This window comes from Fringilla coelebs (genome assembly GCF_963513975.1).
Source record: "Fringilla coelebs genome assembly, chromosome: 3".
NCBI lineage: Eukaryota > Metazoa > Chordata > Aves > Passeriformes > Fringillidae > Fringilla > Fringilla coelebs.
Window position 1 is genome coordinate 48,966,715 of NC_140030.1, and position 21,902 is coordinate 48,988,616.

The 21,902-nt window shown below is 40.8% G+C and overlaps 2 protein-coding genes across 2 annotated transcripts; both read left to right on the forward strand.

Annotated features, from left to right (window-relative positions):
* Positions 1–5,278: 5,278 nt before the first annotated feature.
* Positions 5,279–7,004, forward strand: CALHM4 (calcium homeostasis modulator family member 4; the record flags this gene model as incomplete). Its single annotated transcript, XM_084202211.1, has 2 exons — positions 5,279–5,836; positions 6,600–7,004. 2 exons carry the CDS (start codon positions 5,279–5,281, stop codon positions 7,002–7,004), a joined length of 963 nt encoding a protein of 320 aa, XP_084058337.1.
* A 3,860-nt stretch (positions 7,005–10,864) lies between these two features.
* RWDD1 (RWD domain containing 1) lies at positions 10,865–21,572 on the forward strand. The gene is made up of 7 exons (XM_084201586.1): positions 10,865–11,019; positions 12,656–12,721; positions 13,956–14,086; positions 15,070–15,213; positions 16,191–16,323; positions 17,419–17,481; positions 19,165–21,572. The coding sequence occupies exons 1-7, from the start codon at positions 10,947–10,949 to the stop codon at positions 19,275–19,277; spliced, it is 723 nt and encodes a 240-aa protein (XP_084057712.1). The 5' UTR covers positions 10,865–10,946; the 3' UTR covers positions 19,278–21,572.
* Positions 21,573–21,902: the final 330 nt, after the last annotated feature.

Below are 21,902 nucleotides of genomic sequence, written 5' to 3' on the forward strand. Positions count from 1 at the left end.
GTCACTGGTGAATTTAGAAATTAATCAGGTAGTTGTCATTCCTTACAGGACTTACCTGCACACGCATTCCAACTGAGTCCTCTCAGGAAAGGAAGTAAAAATACATGGCCTCCTCTAAATGCCTTGTTGTTACTAAATTTCTATTAACTAATAGATCCACTGCTAGAATAAAATTACAGATATTTACAACTACAGATACACAGAAGGCATTCAGATGTGATTCATTTGGGTTAAAGGAAGATTAGTTTATTTTAAAAAATGGTAGTTTAACATTATGACACAATTCAACCAGGAAAAATAAGGATTTTCAGTTTTTCTGTGTAAAGCTCAGTCATCCTAACTGCTTTTATTTCACACAGGGTGAACTTGTATTGACAATTTTACAATGTAATTGCCTCTTAATTTTTTTTTCCAGGTGCTCTTCTGACCCTGTAAAACCTTATTCCATTTTATAAGTGAAACAATTGTAGTTACTTCTCATATCTAAATTTTAATAAATTTTAAAACCAAGGTATTACAATTCTCTAGATAGTTACTTGCATTCCTAAACTCAGTGTGAGATGGGTTTGTTTCTCTGATTGTCTCCAACTGGTGACAAGCATCAAATATGCCCCACATTGCAAGAGTAATCCCATATTCCACAAGAAAGTGTACTGCACTACATTTAAAAAAAAACCCAACCGGTAAAAGATTATAATTAGCATAATTCAACTTTAGTGAACCCACCACAAAGCACTTAAGACTACTCATAAACGAGCACAATTCTATTTATCTGGTTCAGAATATATATGGATTAATTACTTCAGCCTGCATTATTAATACCATAATCATGAGGAACCCTGTGCACCAGACAGTGCAATGGCAAGGACACATCAACATCCTTTGAAAAATACAGACATGCCCACGTGCACACAAGTAAATTCACACACATATTGCTGTGTATTGAGTAGAATGTACTGCATTTCAAAAGGTTTGCACATATTGAGAAAACAAAGCTGAAATGGTGTGTCCAAATAAACTGGGGATTCAATAGCTCCAGTGAGGGAAACAAGTCCTTGCTGTACTGTCTTGCAGCCCCGTGAAAAGAGTAGAGGTAGGCACCAGCACCTGTTTTAATCCTGAACATATAAGGCAATTGGAATAGTGAGAAAGTGAGAATCACCCTCCACCTCCCTTTCTGTCCTGTTTTTCAGGTGAGAAATTTAGCCTTCAGCCCCAAGATGAGTCTTCACAGGGCTTGAGCATTAGACTACATCAGTTCTCTCAATTCCCATCAAAATAAAAAACAAAAGCCAAATACAAAATATATCCCAAAGCTCAAAAGCACACATAAAAGCATGCACCAGCACTCTGTCTCTTGCAATGGACTGGCTGTTATGGGAAAGCTGATACCTCCAGAGATAAGTACATGATAAGTGCAACATAGAAGTAAATAATAAATTAGATCTTGTCTAATTAGAAAGCCTAAAAAAAAAAAAGTGAAAAAATTCTTTGAGACAAAACAAGAATGCAATAACCACAGAAGGTGAGCGTCCTAATTAGTAAAATACAGGGACAAGCTTTTGTTTGCTCTCCATTTTTCAGATGGATAGACCTTGTATTAAATTTTCTCTGACAGAAAACAGAATCACAAGAAGGTAGGTGTTGAGGATTTGAAGCTATGTGTAAAAAAGAACTTGAACACAGGTTTCTCATAGCACACATGAGTGCTTTTACTAGAAGTCCAGTGTGGCTGCTGCTCTCACCACATTTCCAAATAAAGCAATGACACTGCTGTCACTTTGCTGTAGTGCCCTGCCTGGGAAACATTCTCAGTTTGACCTGGTGAAACTTCCTTGGTTAGGTTATGTTTCTCAAGAAGGTGTTTTGAGATTTGAGCACCTCCTTTCTGCTCTCTGCAGGAACCTAAAATCTCATAAATTTTCCTATAAAGCACAGCTGAATTCTGAAGTGAAATATGTAAGCTTTTAAAAAATCATTAACAGATTTCTATCCTTCCCTTAACATAAAGCTTATTATTTTTTTCATCAGTGCTTGTCCAGGTTACAGAGACAGGAATTTCTCCAAAGGCCAAAGAGACCATGAAAATGACTTGGCAGCCTGCATCCAGACTGTGACCTGGCAGCTCACAGGACATGGCCAGTGCCCCCTTCTACTCCCACAGAAAACCTGTCATGCAGGTGCTTTCTAACATGCACAGGTGGGCTTGACATCCATGCAAAATAGAGCTCAAAATGCAGCTAGAGGAGCCACAGAGCACTGGCCTTTCAACTGCTAACTCAGTGATGAAAACATGTGTGCAGGGCCAGAGAGACCAGGATTCAGTCTCTGCCTCCAAACTTCAGATGGAAAACAGAAGATCACTTCCCTCTTCCTCCCTACCTTTCCCTGGCCATTAGATAACAAAATCCTGATCCTTTTTTTGATCCAATAAATACCAAAATCCTCTCTGTGGCAAAACTAAGTGCGACTGGTAGAACTATGGCAGGAAAGCTGGAGAACACAGCTTCTTTGCAACACAGTCACATCCCCTTACTAATAATTGAACTCTTGGAAGAAAGGAATGAGTTTTTACTAGATCAGGTGAGAGAAGGGAGCTGAAATCTCTCTATTCTGTCATGGTTGCTTTATTTCAATAAAAAGGAGAATAAAAATGGTTTGCTGTGTATGGGAAGGTGAAATGTCTTCCAAACACCATGTCTTAAAAGAAATGACAAATGATTCTCACTCCTTAAAAAAAAAAAAATCTCTCTTCTCATAAGTGACGTTACTGGCAGTGAGTTCAAGCTGACAGAGCCCTGCAATATGAAAAGCAAAACCATGACTAAGGTTTGTTCATGGATCCTATTTGCCTCAGATGTCAGCTATAAGCATCTTTTTGCCCAAGCATCTCACAGGCCAGCCAGCTGTCACCTCAGGTAGTGGTATTTTGGATTGCATCCATCCTAACTCTTCCTTGGAATTGGATAAAGAGCCTAAATGTCTACCTCAGGAACCTGGGTTCCTCTGCAAAGGCAAGTACTTAAAGGTTTGATGTGCCACCCAAGCTCTTAATTGGATCCAACCCTGTAATTTGTTCCATAATAGGATGACCCAGCAGGATCATTTACAGCAGGCAATGAAAGCAAATGCCAAGGAATGAAAATGCAGAAGTACAAAGCTGTTGTATTGATTGTATAAATTGCCTCATTCAACAGCCTTAGGCTGACTATTAATATTTCAGTGTTGGATACCACTTCAGTTTCACATCTAATGTGTTTCTTGAGTAAACAAGTGATGCTTGGGAAAGCCTTCCTGCCTTATAACCAAAATAAGACACAGGTTCCAAAAGAAATCTCAGAAGGAATCAGAGATTTTAAAATGAACTGAGGCATAACAGAAGACTCTTATAAAATAATTTTGTAATAGCCTGATAGGTTTATTTCACTGATTTTTTTCCCAAATATAACGTCACTAGTACCAAAAAAAAGTTACTGAAAATCCTGTGATCCTGAAAGAAAATGAAGGTTCAAAATGGCAATATTGAGACAGCTCTGGGCTTTCATTGTGCTATCACTCTGTCCAAAGAACTAAGAATGCAACAAGTTCCAGAAAAGCTGTGCCAAAGTGCTGCTGGATGTTTCAGAGTGTTTCTGTACTGCTTTTAATTTTGTGTAACAGTATCACATTGCTTAAGAGCCAGTTACCAGCAAGGACCTCCTTCCCAGATGGTGGCTGGGGACGAGAGGAGCAGGTGTCCACCTAACAGTGCACTGGAGGAACAGGGTCCTGCCTAGTGAACAGGCAAGGCATCTGTAACATGCCATCCCCGTGCACAACAGATGAGAGAGTGTCTCTGCCATCCAAGCAGACACCATGGGTGCTAAAACTGCTGTTTGAGACCAAATTTATTATTAGCAACCCTCTCTGCAAGGGGAGAGAAGAGGCTGTGCAGACACTATTACACCACACAACCAAGTCCATGCATGCTGGAGATAGACATATGTGATGGGAAGGCAGACTTCCCCATAAACTTTCTGGCTAACTTTTACTTTTTTCTTTTCTTGGTAAGAATATCAGACTTTTCAGTCTTTACACACAAGTATTTGCATATTCAGATCAGCCTAGGTTATGCTATGCATAGAACTACTGGAGAATGTGACCATAGAAAAAGTGTGATCCAGAGAAAATCATCAAGATTGAAATGTTTTCAATTTTTCAGACTCCTGCTTAAGGCTTGATTTGTGAGCCCAGCTCATCTATCTCAATATCCAGAAACCAGCTGTGGAAATGCTTAATTGAAAAAATTTTATCTCTGTACATGGAATAGGAATGACTATACTCATAGAAAATCTTAGAACTCATAATCACAAGCACACTGTATAAATAGCAGCTGGCTTGACAGTTTGTGAATAGCAGATTATTTATAATATAAACCACCCCCCCCCAGCCAAAAACCCCCAAAACAAACAACAACCCTCCCCACCCCCCCCCCAAAAAAAAACCAAAAAACAAAGCCAAAACAAACAAAAAGCCCCAACCAACTTTCCAAAGGAAACATTCAGCACTGTCACAAAAAGAGACACGCCAGCTTCTTGCCACCTAGAGGTGAAACACTAAAATCCTCATGATCCAGCAGCTAACTATTTCTCAGACTCCTGTGTTTGGACAATGAATTGCCCCAGAACTGACATCAAATGCAAACACCGGGATTGCAAACATTGTGCAACTTATGGAATATTTTATAAGTTTATTTTTAAAGTGGAAGTATTCTTTTTTTTTTTTAATCAGTCCATTAGCCAAGGATTTGTTCGGATGATCTTTTACGAAGAATAGCTGCAAGGCTCCTTTTTTCTTTCCTAGTTCCATGCAATGTTCTGTTAATTACTGTTGATTAGCAAATAGCTTGGCAATTAATCCTGACAGGTAGGCCATCAGTTTGATAGCACTGCATGTCATCCAACAGGTAGGGGGAATTTATTGTTAATTTCAGACAATTAGCAATGGGCTGGCAGAACTCACAACAGCCTAAAAGCTCAATTTTCCAGAACAGCTGAAATAAATTACTGAATCAATTAAAACACATCAGTGGATGTCTGCATGCATACTTAAAGCAAGCAAACAAGCCACTGAAAATTAGTGGGAGGAGAAAGATTACTAGGGGGTTTTGGGTGTTGTTTGGTGGTAGTTGTTTCAAGCTGTTGATGTTTATTCTGCTCTGCCACTGACACTAGTTAAATATAACTAAAAGCTAGTACTGACTTAAATCAAAAGAATCTGATAAAGAACAGCATCTAAAATGACTTTTCTTCCAAAGTGGTTAACTTTTCTAAAAGGCAAAGAGGTTGTTATTGCCAATGCAATAATTGCAATATTGACAATTGGCGGGCAGCAACTTTTCTCTTTTTTCACGTTCAGCTGTCCCTGTCATGTTGGACAGAACCTTATCTACGGGCTGGCTTTCCTAGGAGTGCCTGCACTGATCCTTCTGATAGTTGGCTATGCCCTGAACAACCAGACTTGGAGGCTGGTTATGGGCAAAAGTTCTCATTTTGAGAGGGAGACTTCATCAACCTGGCTGCTGAAGTGCAAACTGCTCTGCTTCGTCCTGTGCAGCATCACGGGGAGGGCGCTGGTCGCTCCAGTCACATGGCTTGCAGTGACCCTGATAAACGGCTCCTATTATATCTGCGCTGTGAGCGAGTACGTCCCTGTGCATTACTATGGAGCTGCTCCTAACGTTACCGCTAGTGAGCGCAGCAGGATACTGGCAACGTTTCCCTGCGGGAAGCTGGTTCCTCCAGAGCTGAGCCGGGCGAGAGATGAGGTGATTCTCCTCCTCCGATACCAGTCACAAGTGAGTAACTCCTGTTGCCTGTGACCTTGATGGTAAGAGGTGAGGCTAATTCAGCAGGCACAAAACAAGATCAGTGTCCTCTGCCTTGAGTGTTAAATCTCTGTGTGTTTTGAAGCATGTTCTTTTCTTTTAAGTGGAACTGTATAAATTACTATATCTGCTTGCCCTATTTGTTACCTGCTGCCTGAGGATATAGTCTTCCTTGTGTAGTGTCCTGAAAAATAATACCAAGTATGACAAATGGAAGTTGAAGAGCCAGGAAGGGTGTGAAGTTTGTTCATTAAAGCAGAGGAAATGTGACTAAGAGGCTCAGGCTGTGAGAGCTTCATGTGAACCCATGTAAAATCTTGGGTTTTAGATCAGACTCAATTCTAAGAGTTTGCATACTGGGTAAATAATAGGAAAAGCATTAAGTTGTCACTTCAGAGAAAACTGTTTTTAAACAGGCTATAAGCTAATATAATCGAGGACTTGCATGGTCTATCTTATAACAGTGATAGCTGAGAAAGTTCTGTTGTGCAGATTTAAGAATATTGCTTTCTTAAACTTGAAAGGAACAAGTAATTTTACTATGTGGCTGCCTCCAGCAGGCATGGACTGGGTTTGATTTTAACAGATGCTTTCCAGACTTAAACTTTGTTAATGCTATTATTTAGGAAAAGCAAGTGAAGTTAATCTTATGGATTTTCTGGTGCTCAGAAGTTACCACTGTGAATATTTCCATGTCTAACAGTCATTTTATTTTATTTTTTCTTTTGGTAAGGTGGCTGGCTGGCTTTTGATTGCTGTGGTAGTCATCACTGTGTTCCTTTCTTACTGCCTGGCGAGCTGTTTCTCCCCCCTCAGCTTTCTGCACTTCAGATACTGGAATAGCTATGTCAGCAATGAGCAGGAGCTCTTTGATGAGGCAACAGAGCAGCACTCCAGGCTCTATGCCATGCAGAATGTAAGGAAGTTCTTTGGCTTTGTCCCAGGAAGTGAGAATGTAAAGGAAATTCGTATCCCATCTCTCAGGGAGTGGCAGGCCATTTCTGGACTGGCCTTTCTGAAACGAGTGGATAAGGAGCACTATGATTACAGCCTCCTCCATGACTGGGCACTCAAGGAGCGTGCGAGTGGAAAGTATCTGAGGATTGATGAAGACCCTGGGATCATAACACAGCTCTGAAGATCCAAGACCCCACAATACTTTGCAGAAAAGCAGGAACCTGTCTAGCTCTATATCAGTCCTCAGCTGTGCTGGAACTTTGCAATACAGTATTACACTGATGTATAAATTATGTGAGCGTCTCGTTAATGTGGTCCTTCAGCATCTGCTTACAGACGCCTTTACTGATGGCATTTTGACTCCTGTGGGATGTGGTGATCTATGCCTAGATTAGGGTGGGCTATTTCAAGCTTCAGCCCTCTGCTTTCTAATAGCTGTGCTGACAGGATAAATACACACTGAGAATGTTATTTACAAATGCTTTTTAATTTTTTTCTCTTTCCATTAAAAGGATCTTTAAGAGGTAGACCTTGACTGGACCCTATGAACTGGTCCATTCTGTATGGAGTAAGGGCAGCTATCCAGCTTTTCCTTAGTGACACCTAGCAGAAATTACTTATTTCTCCACTTCAGCTTTTTTTTTTTTTTTTGTATTATATAAGTAATCTACTCTGAGCTAACTACTAGTTAAGTCTGGGCTACAGTAGCATGCAGGAAGCATATGGGGAAATTTTACCATCAAAAGCTGAGTTTAGATACAATGATGAGAGAACTTTTAATTCTCATAAGGAGAGAAAATCCCCACTGAGGCACATGGTGGAGGTGTGTTAATACATAGCAGCTGTATGAACAAACACTTGACATATGGCAGACTGAGCTGAAATGGATTCTGGCTGAAAGAAATAGCAAGGTCAGTCTCCTGTTTGGAAATACTTCAAAATCTCCAAGGTGTTTGTGTGCTTGCCTACTGTACAAATAGCAAATGAGGATGGGGAAAATCTCAGTCTGTACACTAGGGTTTGCTTTGCCTCTGTAAACTTGTAATTTATACATATATTAGGCCCGTGGAAAATGACTGTGATTAAAAACTACTGAATTTTGTGAAAGAAGGCTTAATAATGTTTTTGTGTTAAGTCAGTTTGGTATGATGTGATGTGTACTCATCTCCTCTCTAACTTTCTGTGCAGATGTTTCTGACTCTAAATGGGAGGGAAATGCATGCCATAATTTTTTTAATGCTTCCTGCATTGTCTTGCCATGCACAGATATATATGTAGGCTCCAAAGCCATATGCTACACTATAGGCTGCTATCTCCTACTAATAAATGACCCCAGGGGCTTGAAGTGGAAAAATTGAATTATTTAGTACATTTCATTAGAAAATGCAGGAGTCAGAACTGCTCTGTCCCTCCTCTCCTCATCTGGATAGGGGAGAGAGAATATAAGGAAAGGCTCATTGGTTGAGATAAGGACAAGGAGAGATCACTCAGCAATTACTGTCATGGGCAAAACAGACTCCACTTGGAGAAATTAGTTTATTTTGTTACCAATGAAATCAGAGTGGGATAATGAGAACTAAATCTTTAAGTACCTTTCCCCACAACCTTCCTTCTTCCTGGGCTCAATTCCACTCACAAATTTTCTACCTCCTCCCCTCCAGCGGTGCAGGTGGTTTGTGAGTGAATGGGGATTGCAGTCAGTTCATCACATTTTATCTCTGCTGCTCCTTCCTCCTTGGAGGGAGGGCTCCTCACACTCTCCCCCTGCTCCAGCATAGGGTACTTCCTCCCAGGAGAGTCTTCCACTGACTTCTCCAGTGTGGGTCCTTTACAGAAGCTGCAGTTCTTTATGAACTGCTCCAGTGTGGGTCCCTTCCACGGGGTGCAGCCCTTCAGGAACCACCTGTTCCAGTGTAGGTTCACTGCCAGCAAACCTGTTACAGTGGGGCTCCTCTCTCTTGCCTCCCAGTCTTGCCAAGGGTCTGCTCCAGCACAGGCCCCGGTAGGGTCACAGCCTCCTGCAGGTGCCCACCTGCTCTGGTGTGGGTTCCTCCAGGGGCTGCAGGTGGATCTGTTTGCAGGGGCACAGCTGCCTCCCCATGGTCTGCACCAGGGGCTGCAGGGGAACCTCTGCTCCAGAGCCTGTAGCACCTGCTTCCCTCCTTCCTCACTGAGTTTGGTGTCTGCAGAGCTGTTCCACTCACTCCTCTCTCTGGCTGTAATTTCTGTTGCTCAGGGTCTTTTTCCTCATTTCTTAAATCTGTTATCCCAGAAGGGCTGCCTCCATTGCTGATGGTGCTCAGCCTTGGTCAGCGGCAGGTCCATCTTGGAGCTGGCTGGCATCGGCTCTGTAGGACACGGGGAAGCTTCTGGCAGCTTCTCACAGAAGACACCCCTGTAGTGCCCCTGCTACCAAAATCTGGCCATGCAAACCTAATAAAAGGTAATGGGGCTGCATGGTTTCTGTGAACTCCTTAGGAAACAAAGTACCTCTGGTAGTAAACAAAACTTCTGATTTAATTTTAAAAATATTTGTGGAGGTTTTTTTATTTAAGATGGAACACTGTAATCTGGAGCACATGCAACTGATTTGTGTATCTGAAGGTTTTGATAGAGAACCCCTATGCTGATATCTGGATCCAAATGAAAAAACCTGCTGTCTTTAGTCCATGTGGTTTCTTTCCACTTCTATTGTTTTACAGTACTACTATAAAATGATGCAATATTTGCAGTTAAGAGTAACCTGTAAAATTCTTTTTATATCTTGCTCACCTGATTTTTAGTTAGGCTTCATGGCTTCTGATTTTGTCCGAATTACTATTTGCCCTGTATTTTTCATAACAGTATGCAATTTAAAATACTGAGTGGAAATACTATCTGTCACTGTGAAGTCGACCTGACAATACGCTAACAGACTATCCCCTTGTTAGTATATCCATGGTACTACAGCTGTAGTATTTTAAGTTTTGGGGTATTTCCCTTTACTCCTCAGCTCTTAGAAACATGTCATGGATTGGTAGTGAAGGCACAGTTTTCAAATGAATTCACGATTACAGACAAATCTGAGTTGGTACAGTTGAACAGCCAAACTGTGCCTACTAAAAGGAGTCATCTTACCCAAGAACCCACTTAGAATTCCAGTTTGCTCACTTGAAAATTATTCTCTTTATGTCCATGATAAAAGTTTTCGGGAAACCCTGGGCTTATAAAATGTATCTGTTGGAAAATTGCCAGCCACGGGGCCAGGAAAGGGATGCACCTTACAACTACTCTGTGTACCATGTACCCATCAGGGGCTGCTGCTGTTTAACCCTCGTCAGTCATAAATCCATCCTGGCAGGTAACCTCAAAGCATGGCAGCTCCCAAAACCATTAGCCTTGGCGACTGCCGTTCTGCACCCATGCCATGGCAATGCCACCGATGTGATGGGACTCCTGAAATGACGGTGACTGTTTCCTGGGAAGTTTGCAGGCACTGTTTAACTTCAAGCTGCAAACCACCAGCTGCATCTAATAAACTTCCAATTTCTGGCAAAAATGGCATTTAACTGCCTTCACGCTACCCTTATGCAATACCTAGAGCATCGGGTTTGAATCCCCTTCAGTTTGCTGATCCCTGTAATTATTCAAGGGAAGAACGTCCAAGAGTGAGCCATAGCATCACTAGTCTGTGCAACACAAGGACTGCGGACCGCAGCTCTGCCAAGGCCGGGAGGGGCGGGGAAGCAGCGCGGGCGATGCCAGCAGGATCCCTCCCGCACGCCAGGTACGCTCCGTCCTGCCCGGAGCGGAGCGCTGGAGCTGGCCGAGCATCGGGCACCGCGGCTGTGAGGGCGGCCGGGACCAGCCGGGACCGGGCACCGGCCGGGCCGCCTCCCTGCGCGCGGCCTCACGCCATGGCAGCCGCGCCGCCTCCTTCCGTCCCTCCGTCTCTCCTTCCGTCCCTCCCTCCGTCCGTGCAGCCCGGCCCAGCCCAGCCCAGCCCAGAGGCGCCATTCCCGCCTACCGCGGGCGCGAGGCATGCTAGGAAGGGCCGGGACGGCGCCGGGACAACGCAGGCGCGGGCGGGGGTGGCGGCGGCGTCGCGGTGCGGGCGGCCCATGGCCGTGGGCGGCGGGCCACGATGACCGACTACAGCGAGGAGCAGCGCAACGAGCTGGAGGCGCTGGAGTCCATCTACCCGGACTCGTTCACGGGTGCGGGGCCGCGCCGGGGCCGCGCCGGCAGCCGGTGTGCGGGGGGAGGAGCGGGAGGCCGCGGCGGGGCTGCCGCGGGTCCCGCAGAGGTTCCGAGCCGTGCGGCTCGGGCGGGTGCTCGGGGTGTTGGTTCGCTTTGCCCGGCCGGGAAAAGCAAAGCGCTTGATGGCCCCTGTGGCCCGGCCCGTGGGCGCTGCCCCTGCCGCGTTCAGCGCCGTGGCACAGCGGCCAGCCCGGCGTGGGCAAGCCGGTGCCCTGCGCTGGAAGGATGCTCTGCGGAGAAGCCTTTCAAAAGATGGTTTGTGTGCAGAGCGGCTTTCCTGTCCGGTAGCAAGCCTGTCGCCGTCGTGAGGCATGGGGTGTTTTGGGGTGCTTGAAGGTGCTGTTTCCTCCGTAAATGTATTGCCGGTACACTTCGTTGCAGGTGAAAAAAAGGCAATATTTCATTCCCTGGTGCAGCGTGTTATACTTGCAAAACTTTAATATTGTGGATACATTGGTTCATCAGTTTTTCAGGATTTTCAATTTACCATCAAACAATCAAGAGTATCCAAATGCTGCCTAATCCAACATGGTTTTTGGCATTCTATATCCAAAGAAAGTTAACAGTGGAAAAATCGGGGCATTTTCTGTTTCCTTCCTGCACAGTGTCTACTCTGCCTAGAGTTCCACAGCATCTTACTTGGCAGTAACTTCATCACACAAACATTTGCCTGGTACAATTGCCTGTTGCTTCAATCTGAAAATTTTTTCAGGTCTTCGGTTTTATGTTAAAGATTACATAAAGGTATATAAATTGATCTCTGGTAGTTGGGGATGCTGGATATCTGATACTGCTATGGAAGTTATATTCTTTCATACAGCCTTTACTCTGATGCTTACTCAGAGTTATTGTTCACTCTTGTAATGCTTTTATGCCCAAGAGAAGAGAGAGAAACAAAGATCATAGTAGCACATTAGCAATTGGACAAAACTCAGTTGATCCTTTGAGAGCATGTACACTAATTTGGGCATAAGTTATAACAGAGGTTATAACCTCTTACATGAGTATGTGGTCTGCAACCCACAATTGTGCAATGAGGTTTCTAGCCTGTGAAACAGGTCACAGCTCTTGCTATGTTGTGCTGTCTTCTCGCCTGGTTCACACACTTTCATTCTAGTATGTTGCTTGGTTAGTAGCATTTCTTGCATTAAGCTGTTTTAAATATAGGTGCAGACATGCTGTAAAAATAGTCCATGGTCAGGAGTGCCCTGGATGCTCATCAGGCACATTGGTGCAGTAAAGCAAATCAGCTTTGGTAGCTTTCTGCATATAGTCAGTGTACTACTAGAAGTTGTTTGATTGGATTTGCACTTTCTGGAACAGTGAAACCTTCAAAAGAGAAAGTTTTCCAAAAGGGAAACCCTTTGGTATTGTTTGATGATATATGGTCTCATTCAAAGAGACTCCAGGCATCACATTGTATGAAAACTAGCTGTTAATTGAAAAGTATTACCTTTATAGGTTAAAAAGGCCCTTAGCACTGTATCAAGAGCTTACTTTCTTTATAAGTCTTTAAGAAGTTCAGTTTCACTGATGTGAAGGAGTAATTGATTTAAGGGCTCTCCCTGACTCTTACTTTTTTCCTTTGAACAGTATTGTCAGAAAAGCCAACAACTTTCACAATCACTGTGACATCTGAAGCTGGAGAAAATGATGAAAGTAAGTTGATCATGTCTTACTCAGAAACTTCTGTATATGTTTAAATCTAATTCTATTCTATTCAACAGCTCCACTTGTATACCTCCGCTTAGTGTATACCTCCACTTAGATCCTTACAGGGGCCTAATACAGCAAACATTCCCTTGCAAATATAGTTCAAGGATTTGGGTGATCCTTGTTCAGTTGGCAGAAATGTTATGCTGTCACTGTAGAACTGCTTTCTGCTGAATCTCAAAGACTTTGTAGCATAGCTTCAGAAAGCATGTCACCATCCTTCCAGTGGCTTATAGACATGTGAGGGATTTGTTTTCTGGCAACTGTGTGTGTGCCAGCTCCGTGGGAGAGTTGAGTCTGTGTGCTGTGAATGTGCAGCCCTTAAGGAGCAGTTCCAGAGCAGAAGGCTGTGGGTCCCAAGTCCCTGTGTATTTTTTGAGTACCGACAATTGTGTGGGCATATTGTAAGCAAGCCTTACTCCAAGCAAGTTTGAAAGCTGCTATTCTGGATACTATAACAGAAGGAATAAATTGGTGCTGTCTTACTTAGTTTGAAAGGAGTCAGCCCTGCTTGGAGCAGGTGTCTGTGTTGTACAGACTGCTGTGCTGCCGAGAACTATGAGTCTGGAACTAAGGGAAAGCTTCTCCCTGGTATTCTGGGAGGATGTGTAAAAGGAACTTGATTCTCTTTTGCCTTGTTTCCATGTTAGCCTGGCTCTGGGCAGCTTCAGATTGAATGCATTTTTCTTAGGCAGTTCTCTGCTTAATAATTTCTACTGTACATAGTGTGTTTGTCCACAGTGTGGAGCCCTGGAACCCAACACAGAGGTTGATATTTCAACCAAGCACCCAGAATCTGAAGTGTTAATATGCTGAGATTTTCTCTAGTTCTGTTATTATGACTCTTGCTATTTTCCAGCTTTAAGTAGAATCTGAGGGAGATTACTGCTCTAGTACCTTTCATACCACAGAAGGTTTTTCAGTCTTCCTAAAGACCTTTCAGACATGAGTAGGTTTTAATAATTTTTTATCATCTTAATTTCTTTGAACTCTTGGGTTATGTTAAATCTGTTCATATTGTTTTAACATCTGTGTAAGAAGACTGTTCCTTAGAGGCATATTAAATATTAAAGAATATTTTATATTCTATAATCTTTAGGCTGTTGATGCAGTAGGAAAACATATCATTAAAGTTATACAGAGTTATCACCATAAGAATATGTGTTTCTTTATCTTGTAGCTGTCCAAACAACCCTTAAATTTACCTACAGAGAAAAATACCCTGATGAAACTCCACTATATGAAATTGTCTCACAGGAGAATCTTGATGATAATGATGTCATGGACATAATAAAACTGCTAGAGCAGCAGGTAAGAAAGAATATCTTGCTACAGCTTGATGCCACTTCATGCATTGGCTAGAATTTCTCTCTCAAATCAGTTGTTTTCAGACGTGTCTGCTACTGATCTGAAACCTGTTCCATACTATAGAGACTTACTTTGTGGTTTGAGTTTGATGAATGACATCATTGAGGTAAAATATAGGGCTAATTCAATGTGTGCAATAATGTAGAATAATGAAATGGAAGTGCACTAGGGTTTCCCCTCTTTTCCACTTCCAGCTTAAGGTGAATTTGTTTAACTCTGTGTGTGTGTATATATAATTTGTGAAAATAAACCACCTCAGTTTCATTTGGAAATATTAAAAAATGCCACATTGATTCTTGATTCTTTTTGATAACAACTGTTTGGAGGTGAGGTGAATCTCATCAGCCTTTAGGATCAGTGAGAGTGTATTGTGAAGGAAAAAAGGAAGCACTTCTTTGGTTTCAGGAATTTCTGATAAGTCCTCACTGCCGTAAAATTGCCATAATATGTTTAATTGGCATTTTTTTCATTTTCAGTTTACTTCATATGAACTTCCTTCCATCAGCTAATGTTTTCTGATTTTCCTGGGAAGCTGTCTCACTTCAAAGGAGCATGTAATAGAATTAAGGAGTAAACTGTTCCAGGAGAAGAAAAGTTCTGAGTGACTTGTCTCTTATGATTTGTGATATTCAAATTTTAGAGTTGTGTTTCTACTACAGGTTTTGTTTTATTCATGAAAAAGCCTTTCAGAAGATATCTATAATGTGTTAATAACCCAATCACATCTTTGTGTTTTGCTGCACACCCATTTGGGGATAACTGACTGGATTCAACTGGCCAGTTGAATTTGAATTTTACAGCAAGCTTTTGAGACTGGTGCAGAATGTGTCAGCTGTGCCCTCTGCATTTGCACAACATCCTACTTTCTATAATCATATTTATGCATTCAGGTTCTTCTGTTTGAAGTTGCCTTCTTTGTGTTGTAGGCAGAAGAAAATTTAGGAATGGTAATGATCTTCACTCTAGTCTCAGCAGTACAGGAGAAATTAAATGAAATAGTGGATCAAATAAAAACACGAAGAGAAGAAGAGAAGAAACAGAAAGAAAGAGAAGCAGAGGAAGAAGAGAAGGTATGTAAAATAATGTCTTCAATGGAAAAGACTTCCAGCTTCTTTAAAATGCATTGGTTTGATGCAGGAGCAGTTCTCAGTTGCAGTGGGAAAGGAACAGCTATTCTAAAGATTATTTAATTGAAATGTAAGAAGACTGTTTAATGAACTTAAGTGACCTTTTTTCCCCCTTTTTTCTTAAACAGCCTTTATAGAGTCTAACTGCATGTTCACAGTCCCTTCTAGCATTACTTCCTAAGGGATTTTTCCCAAATGAAATCAGATTTGTTATAGACAGTTTTTTGCTGGAAGAAGGGGAAGCAAGCTGGAATGGAGAGCAAAAAAGACTAGAATATGTCATGCTGCACACGGGCTCCATGGTTTGAGGAAGGCTGTCTTCCTTGGTAGACTGAGTGGATAGGGTGGAAGCAGTGGGACCAGTCTTGAAGACTGGTTTGCCCTCCTGTAGAATAGTTTCACCATTTGTGGATTGTGCTGTGATAAATCCAACTAATGAGTCTTTACTCACTTTCTGAGAAATAGCTGGAAGGTGATGGTACTTGAAGGTTCTGTATTTCTGAAAATTGGCAAAGAAATTTCTGAGAAAAAATCATCTTTTTTTTTCTGTTTCAGCAATATAATAGGATTAATATATTTTAATGGGCAGTAGTTCAGTGTAGATTGCACTTAAGGGTTGAATGCTGCCTACTTATAACTAAGCTATATTAATGAGGAGTTGTGAACTATTGCACTCTAGGTCCAAAAGGAGTATGCAGGGTTCTTCCATGAGAGTTTTCATCTCAGTATGGTTCTCTGAGGAGAGACTCCCATGACAAAAATATGTTCTTTATATACTCTCAGGATTAGGATTAATTTCTCAGAATACTTCACAGCAAGCAGTGTTTCTGGAGAGTTGTAATTTAAATAATTAAGATAATGCTTATCTTCACCTGTAGCTTTGCAAGTTGTGTTTGCAGCCTTGTTTTCTATTCTTCCAGCAACGTTTTCATGGCACTCCTGTTACAATTGAGAATTTCCTTAATTGGAAAGCCAAGTTTGATGCAGAGCTTCTAGAAATAAAAAGGAAAAAGATGAAAGAAGAAGAACAAGCAGGCAAAAATAAGCTAAGCGGTATGTTTTAGTACTGGTTGTGAAATTTCAGCAATGCTACCAGCCTATAATGACAAGTCTAAAAGCAATTGTTATACAGATGATAGGTCTTAGCATCCTGCTCCATAGTCTGCATGGCTTAGCTTTGAACTGGTTCTCCTGTGATGCTGGATCTACTTTTGACCTGATTACCTGAAAAAAACATGACACTCGTGGTCATGCTGTATCACTGTTCTGTTTTCTCCTCACTTCTGGCTAGTTTTCATGAAATTTGACAGAAGTGGAAATTTTAATGGTATTAAGCTTCATAAAAAGCTGTACAGGACACGTGGCACGTTTGATTCCTGTCTGAAGGGAACCTGCAAAGATGACGTAACGGAAATCAGGCTTCTCATTTTCCTGTTCTTCAAAGTATTATTCGTATGTGGTGTCTGTTTTCCTCTATGCAAATGTAGTTCATAAATGCTTCCCTTCAGAAAACCAAAACCAAGCCTACTCTTGGATGTCATTAGTGTAATTCCAGTATTGCCATGGACACCAAGCAGTCTTGTTTGTGGCAGCTTGCATGAGCAATATAGATGGAGGACAGATGATTTATGTGGAAAGAGTCTTGACCTTTTCTTCCTGTCCTTCCCAGTCAGAAAGGCTTCACTCTTCTGTGTTGCTGCCTTCAAAGCTCTGTGTGTGTGTAGGAGCTGGTGATTTGTGTAGATCCAAGTTGCTTTTTGAATGGGAGAATGTGTGAAAAAAGGTGGAGGAGTCAGCTGATTTCCTTCCCAGTTCCCACAGAGGATTTGTTGTGGAATATAAAATGAAGACTAAAGCAGTAAGGACTGAACACACGTTGTGGGGTGTAAACTTTTGCTGCCCCCCATTATTAAAGTCTTAATAACATTACAGTGACCCATTTCACTCGCTGGCATGGATGAATCCTGGATGAATTAAAAAAGAAAAAAAATGGGGAGCTTACAGAAATGAGCAGTTAAAAACACAAAAGGCTGCTAGAATTAGTTGATTTGAAAAGACTAAAATACACATGCTGACTATTCTTGCCTTGGGTTGATAGTTGTTTCAGAACTGTACTTGCTTATATAATGGTTTTTATTTCATTTCTAGGTAAACAGCTGTTTGAAATGGATCACAACCTTGACACCTCTGACATCCAGTTCTTGGAGGAAGGTAAATTCTGATTTGATTCCACTACTGAAAGTCAGTGGCTTAAAAAGGTCAAAATTCTGAAGCAAAATCTGTGTTATATTTCTGACTTAACATCTTTTATCAGAATGCCTTTTACATTGGAAGAACTTTCTGAGAATTACTGCTTTGCAGAGTGAACAGAATTTTAACTTCCTAAAACCTTTCCAAGATTATAAAGTGTATTTATTTGCAGCCTTGTGCTTGAGGTGATTTTACTTACATTGCTTCAAAAACAAAATAAAAAGCCCAACTCAGCCCTGATTTTTTTTTTTCTAACAGCCAGCCTTCCCTGGCTTCAAGCGTAGGTCTTGAAGTTTTTTCACCTTTTTTCTGAACCTCAACACCAATAGTAAACATCTTGCAGGTCAAAATAAATGTTACTGGCTTCTGTGCAACTCGGTTCTTTTTCATGGTTTCTGCAGATGGGCCTGTTACCTTACCTAAAAACTGACCTGGTGCCAGTTGAAAAATTCTGTAAGCCTATGCCAGAAAAATATTAAATTTGGAAAACCAGTTGGAGATAAACCATATAAAAGCATATATATTCACAGTAACATACCTGTTTAATTTGCTGTACCATTTTTTAGTATCCTAGTGTAAAATACCTGAGTTTTGATGTAAGAGAGTTCTTTAATACAGCTGCATTATCTGCTGGTATCTATCACAAAAAACAGGCAGAAGAGAGTTAAGATTCTTCCCCGCAAGTAACAAAGAAAAGGTTAATGAATGCCAGTGAGTATAAACTAGAAATGGTAGTTATGGGGAAGTTTAGTTTCTTTAACAGGGAATAATTTAATCTTGTCTTCCTGCAAAATACCTAAAGAGAAGATTGTTTATTGATGGCACATTTGGCTTCCTCAAGGGAGGAACAGACCTCTACCTGGGCTCCGTGCCCAGATGATTTGGGATTAATGTATTAATCTGTAATCCCGTTGCTGCTGGTGATTATAACTCTTATTGCTGCTTGCATTCTGTCATAGATGCAACAGGTTACTAAGTCTGTTTTAATATTACAGTAGCATGTACTACTAATTTTCAGAGGATAATGGCATTATCTTTTATAGGTGGCTTCAAGTCCAGTGAAATAATAGAAACTTTATTTGGTGACCAGAAGATGTCACTGTTGATTCATAAAAATAAAATAGCAGTCTTCGAGTTTTATCTTTAGGTCAGCAGCGTCTCTTTCAGAAGAAAATGTGAAAGTAGCCAAAGCTTCATCTTGCTTGTAAAATTTAAATCTGAAAGCAAATACATGCCTGTCAATATATGGTATGTAAGGAATTTTTCATGAACCCTGTGCATTTATCTCACTAGGATGGTAGTAATTATTCCAGCTGTGAGGTCCTGAGCTCCTGCTTTGGCTATCCTGGGGAGAAAGAATCTCTGCTTCTGGCAAATGTAAATGTTAATTTCATGCTCCCAATGAATTCTGAAGTTTTGTGTGACATTTCTCTTGAGTGGGTTTTGATACAAAGAAAAAAAAACTTCAGCTGTAAAAAGATAAAATGTGGCATTTACTTTTCCACATCTATTTGATGTATAAAAGCCAAGTAAGTTAGCAGCTACCTACATTGAAGAACTAATACGAAAAAATCTTGTATGTTTTGTTGTTGTTAATGTTTTTCCTTGTTGCATGAAATTAAAGTATCTTTCTATTCCTTACAGCCGGAAACAATGTGGAGGTTGATGAATCTTTATTTCAAGAAATGGATGATTTAGAGTTGGAGGATGAAGAGGATGACCCTGACTACAACCCTGTTAATTTAGATAGTGATTAGACTTATTTGAACTGATTCTGTCATCAATATGGACATATGTAAGGAGAGAGGGGCAGGCAGGAAAGCCACAGCATCTGTGGTTTTAGTAATGTGTATTGTTTTTCTTTTTTCTTAATTTTTTTCCAAAGAAAAAAAACCAACATATTTTAAATCCAGGAGAATGGTCTTCTGATGACTTTCACTATAAATAAATTTACTTTAATATTTCAAATGAAAAAATTGAGAAATATTGATCTGTCTGAAAACACTTTTCTATTTTCTCTAATTTTTTTTCTCCCTACTTCTGTAATTGTCCTTTGAAGACATGTGGCAACATGCAAGATGGAAATATGTTACAGCAAGCACTAAACACACCTGCATCTGAATGCTGAGCAGCTTTTCTGCTGTCTTCCACCTGGGATAAACATGGGCAGCTTTGGTGAATAAAAGGGATCACATACTATGCAGTTATTTATTTTTTTGTTCCTCCTGTGGAATTTTTTAATAATTCAAGTCAGTTCTGGTGCCCCAAATATCAGCTGTAGATAGACAGCACTAGTCACCTTTGTTGTATAGCCTTATTAAAGTCTAGTGGAAACCATTTCCATACAATTAGAATGATTTTTTTTTTTTTTTGCCATAGTCATGAATAATATTTTCAAAATGGTAGGTTTAGGTCAGTAGGGGGAAAAAAAATCAGAATGTGAAGCCTCTTGAAGTTTGGTTGGTTTGTTCAGAGATAGTTTGGGGTTTTTTTGAATGTGTGCCTCAAAGAACTATGAAAAATCAAAACCCACCTTAGGAAAATGAGTTTGCTTCTGGCAGCAGACTGTATTGAAACACTGTGAGTGGAGTGCACATTACAGCAGCAGGGTTTACAGAGTGCTCTATAGGTTTGAATGTAACTGGTGTAGTTTTAGAAGCATTGTGTTGGCAGCCTGTGAAGGTGAGCACAGAATGCAGTAAAGCTACACATTAACTTGGGGATGTTGCCTATCCTTCAGAGTTGTTTCTGGAGCTAACAGCTGTTGGACTCCTCCCTTACCACCTCCAAAAAGCCCAAACACTGCAAGAACTGCAGTGTTTAAACATGCTGTGTTTGAAACTGCAGCGCTAGAAGGATGATGGTGTCAAAAGACAGCTTTCCAAACAGAGAGACAGGCACCTCAATGATTAAACACTGTGTGCTGAATTTTAAACACTGTTAGTAGACTGCCTTAACTGTGCCAGCTTCAGTCTTTGAAGAGGGTTGCACTAAAGTATCACATTGCTTAGAGGAATAATAAATTTATAAATTTTAGTATTTGAAAATTCCATAGTCAAGATGAGAAGTTTAATTATGGAATAAATTTAATGGTTATAAGATCCTCTACTCATATCGCTCAAGAACATCTGTTTAGGATGACCTCCTTTAACCTTTTTTTTCCCCCTTTTTCATTCAAGGTAAATGAATTTCTAGTAGATAGAAATAAGTGTTCAAGTACCCTGTAAATACTTTTATAAATTAACCATGTGCCTTTGTTCCTACTGTCATCCCTTTGATCTTTTTAATTTTGGCTACTAAGAACCCTAGATAAGCATCTAGGTCTCAATGATAGTGTTTTATGTTTCAAAGCAATAAGCAGGATCTGTGCTCCAACAGAGCTACCAGATACATTAAAAAATGGTGAGCTAGTGTGATATTAAATCTTGTTTTTTCCAAAGAGACAGTTGGATTGAAATCTTCCTAGTTACTACATCCAGCTTCCTGTGTAATTTGCTAGGATGCTTTAAAATGCTCTTCAGCACTGAACTTGTTATTTCTGGTATGTCTCAACTCAGCTGCATAAAACCCCATTTAATTCCTAAGGCTGCTTTCCATTTCTAGCTATGCATGTTTAAAACTGCTGTGTTTTCATAAAAGGAGTGAATTGGAGCTCTCTAAATTTGGACCAAATCCAAGAATCCTGTGTAGCCTGTGCAAATGTGATAATCAGAAGATTTTCCAAGTGGATCACTGATAAGTCATCTACATATGAAAGAAAGTTTCTCATGAATTATATTTCTAGAATAATGAAATTTTCTAGTCTGTTTTCACACTAGCATATTTATTGGTTTTCATGCAGAGAATGTATAGCTTAAAAATGTTAAAATTATGTAAAACAAGTTAAAATGTGTTATCGCTGTTATATTTCAAAGCAGAGGAAATAATAAGGGTTGAAGTGACAAAGAAATTGCATAAAGTCTGTTCCTCCAGGTACTTGGAAAAAGTTGCAGCAACTCAGTCTGAACTGCAGATTAGTTTAGCTTTGTTAGCAATTAACATCTGTGAAATAAAAAGGGAATTTGACTGAGAATAAGCTTGGCTCTGTGTGTGTGTTAGTTTGCTAATGTGAACAGTTGTAGCGGACACTGAGAGGGCTAGGGCCCTGTGGAGGATGTAAGCTTAGAGATACGGAAATGCTGAGTCAGAATAGCTAAGCCTGGAGTCTTCACTTAGGTTCTCTGGCCTAGCTTATCTATGCTATGACCCCATAGGCTATTTACCCTGACCCTTACAATTGGTCAGTTCCCAATCCCCCCTAACCCTATATAAGAGGCCACCCTGCCCCATTCTGGCAGAAGAGCTGCCATCAGAACCCTTCTCGAACTCCCTGCAAATAAACC

Bases quoted from the DNA above. Each gene is read 5' to 3' on its own strand.
- RWDD1 (XM_084201586.1), top strand. From the start codon at position 10,947: ATGACCGACTACAGCGAGGAGCAGCGCAACGAGCTGGAGGCGCTGGAG. The intron at 11,020-12,655 runs GTGCGGGGCCGC...TCCTTTGAACAG, and splicing joins CTACCCGGACTCGTTCACGG to TATTGTCAGAAAAGCCAACA. The intron at 15,214-16,190 runs GTATGTAAAATA...CTATTCTTCCAG, and splicing joins AAGCAGAGGAAGAAGAGAAG to CAACGTTTTCATGGCACTCC.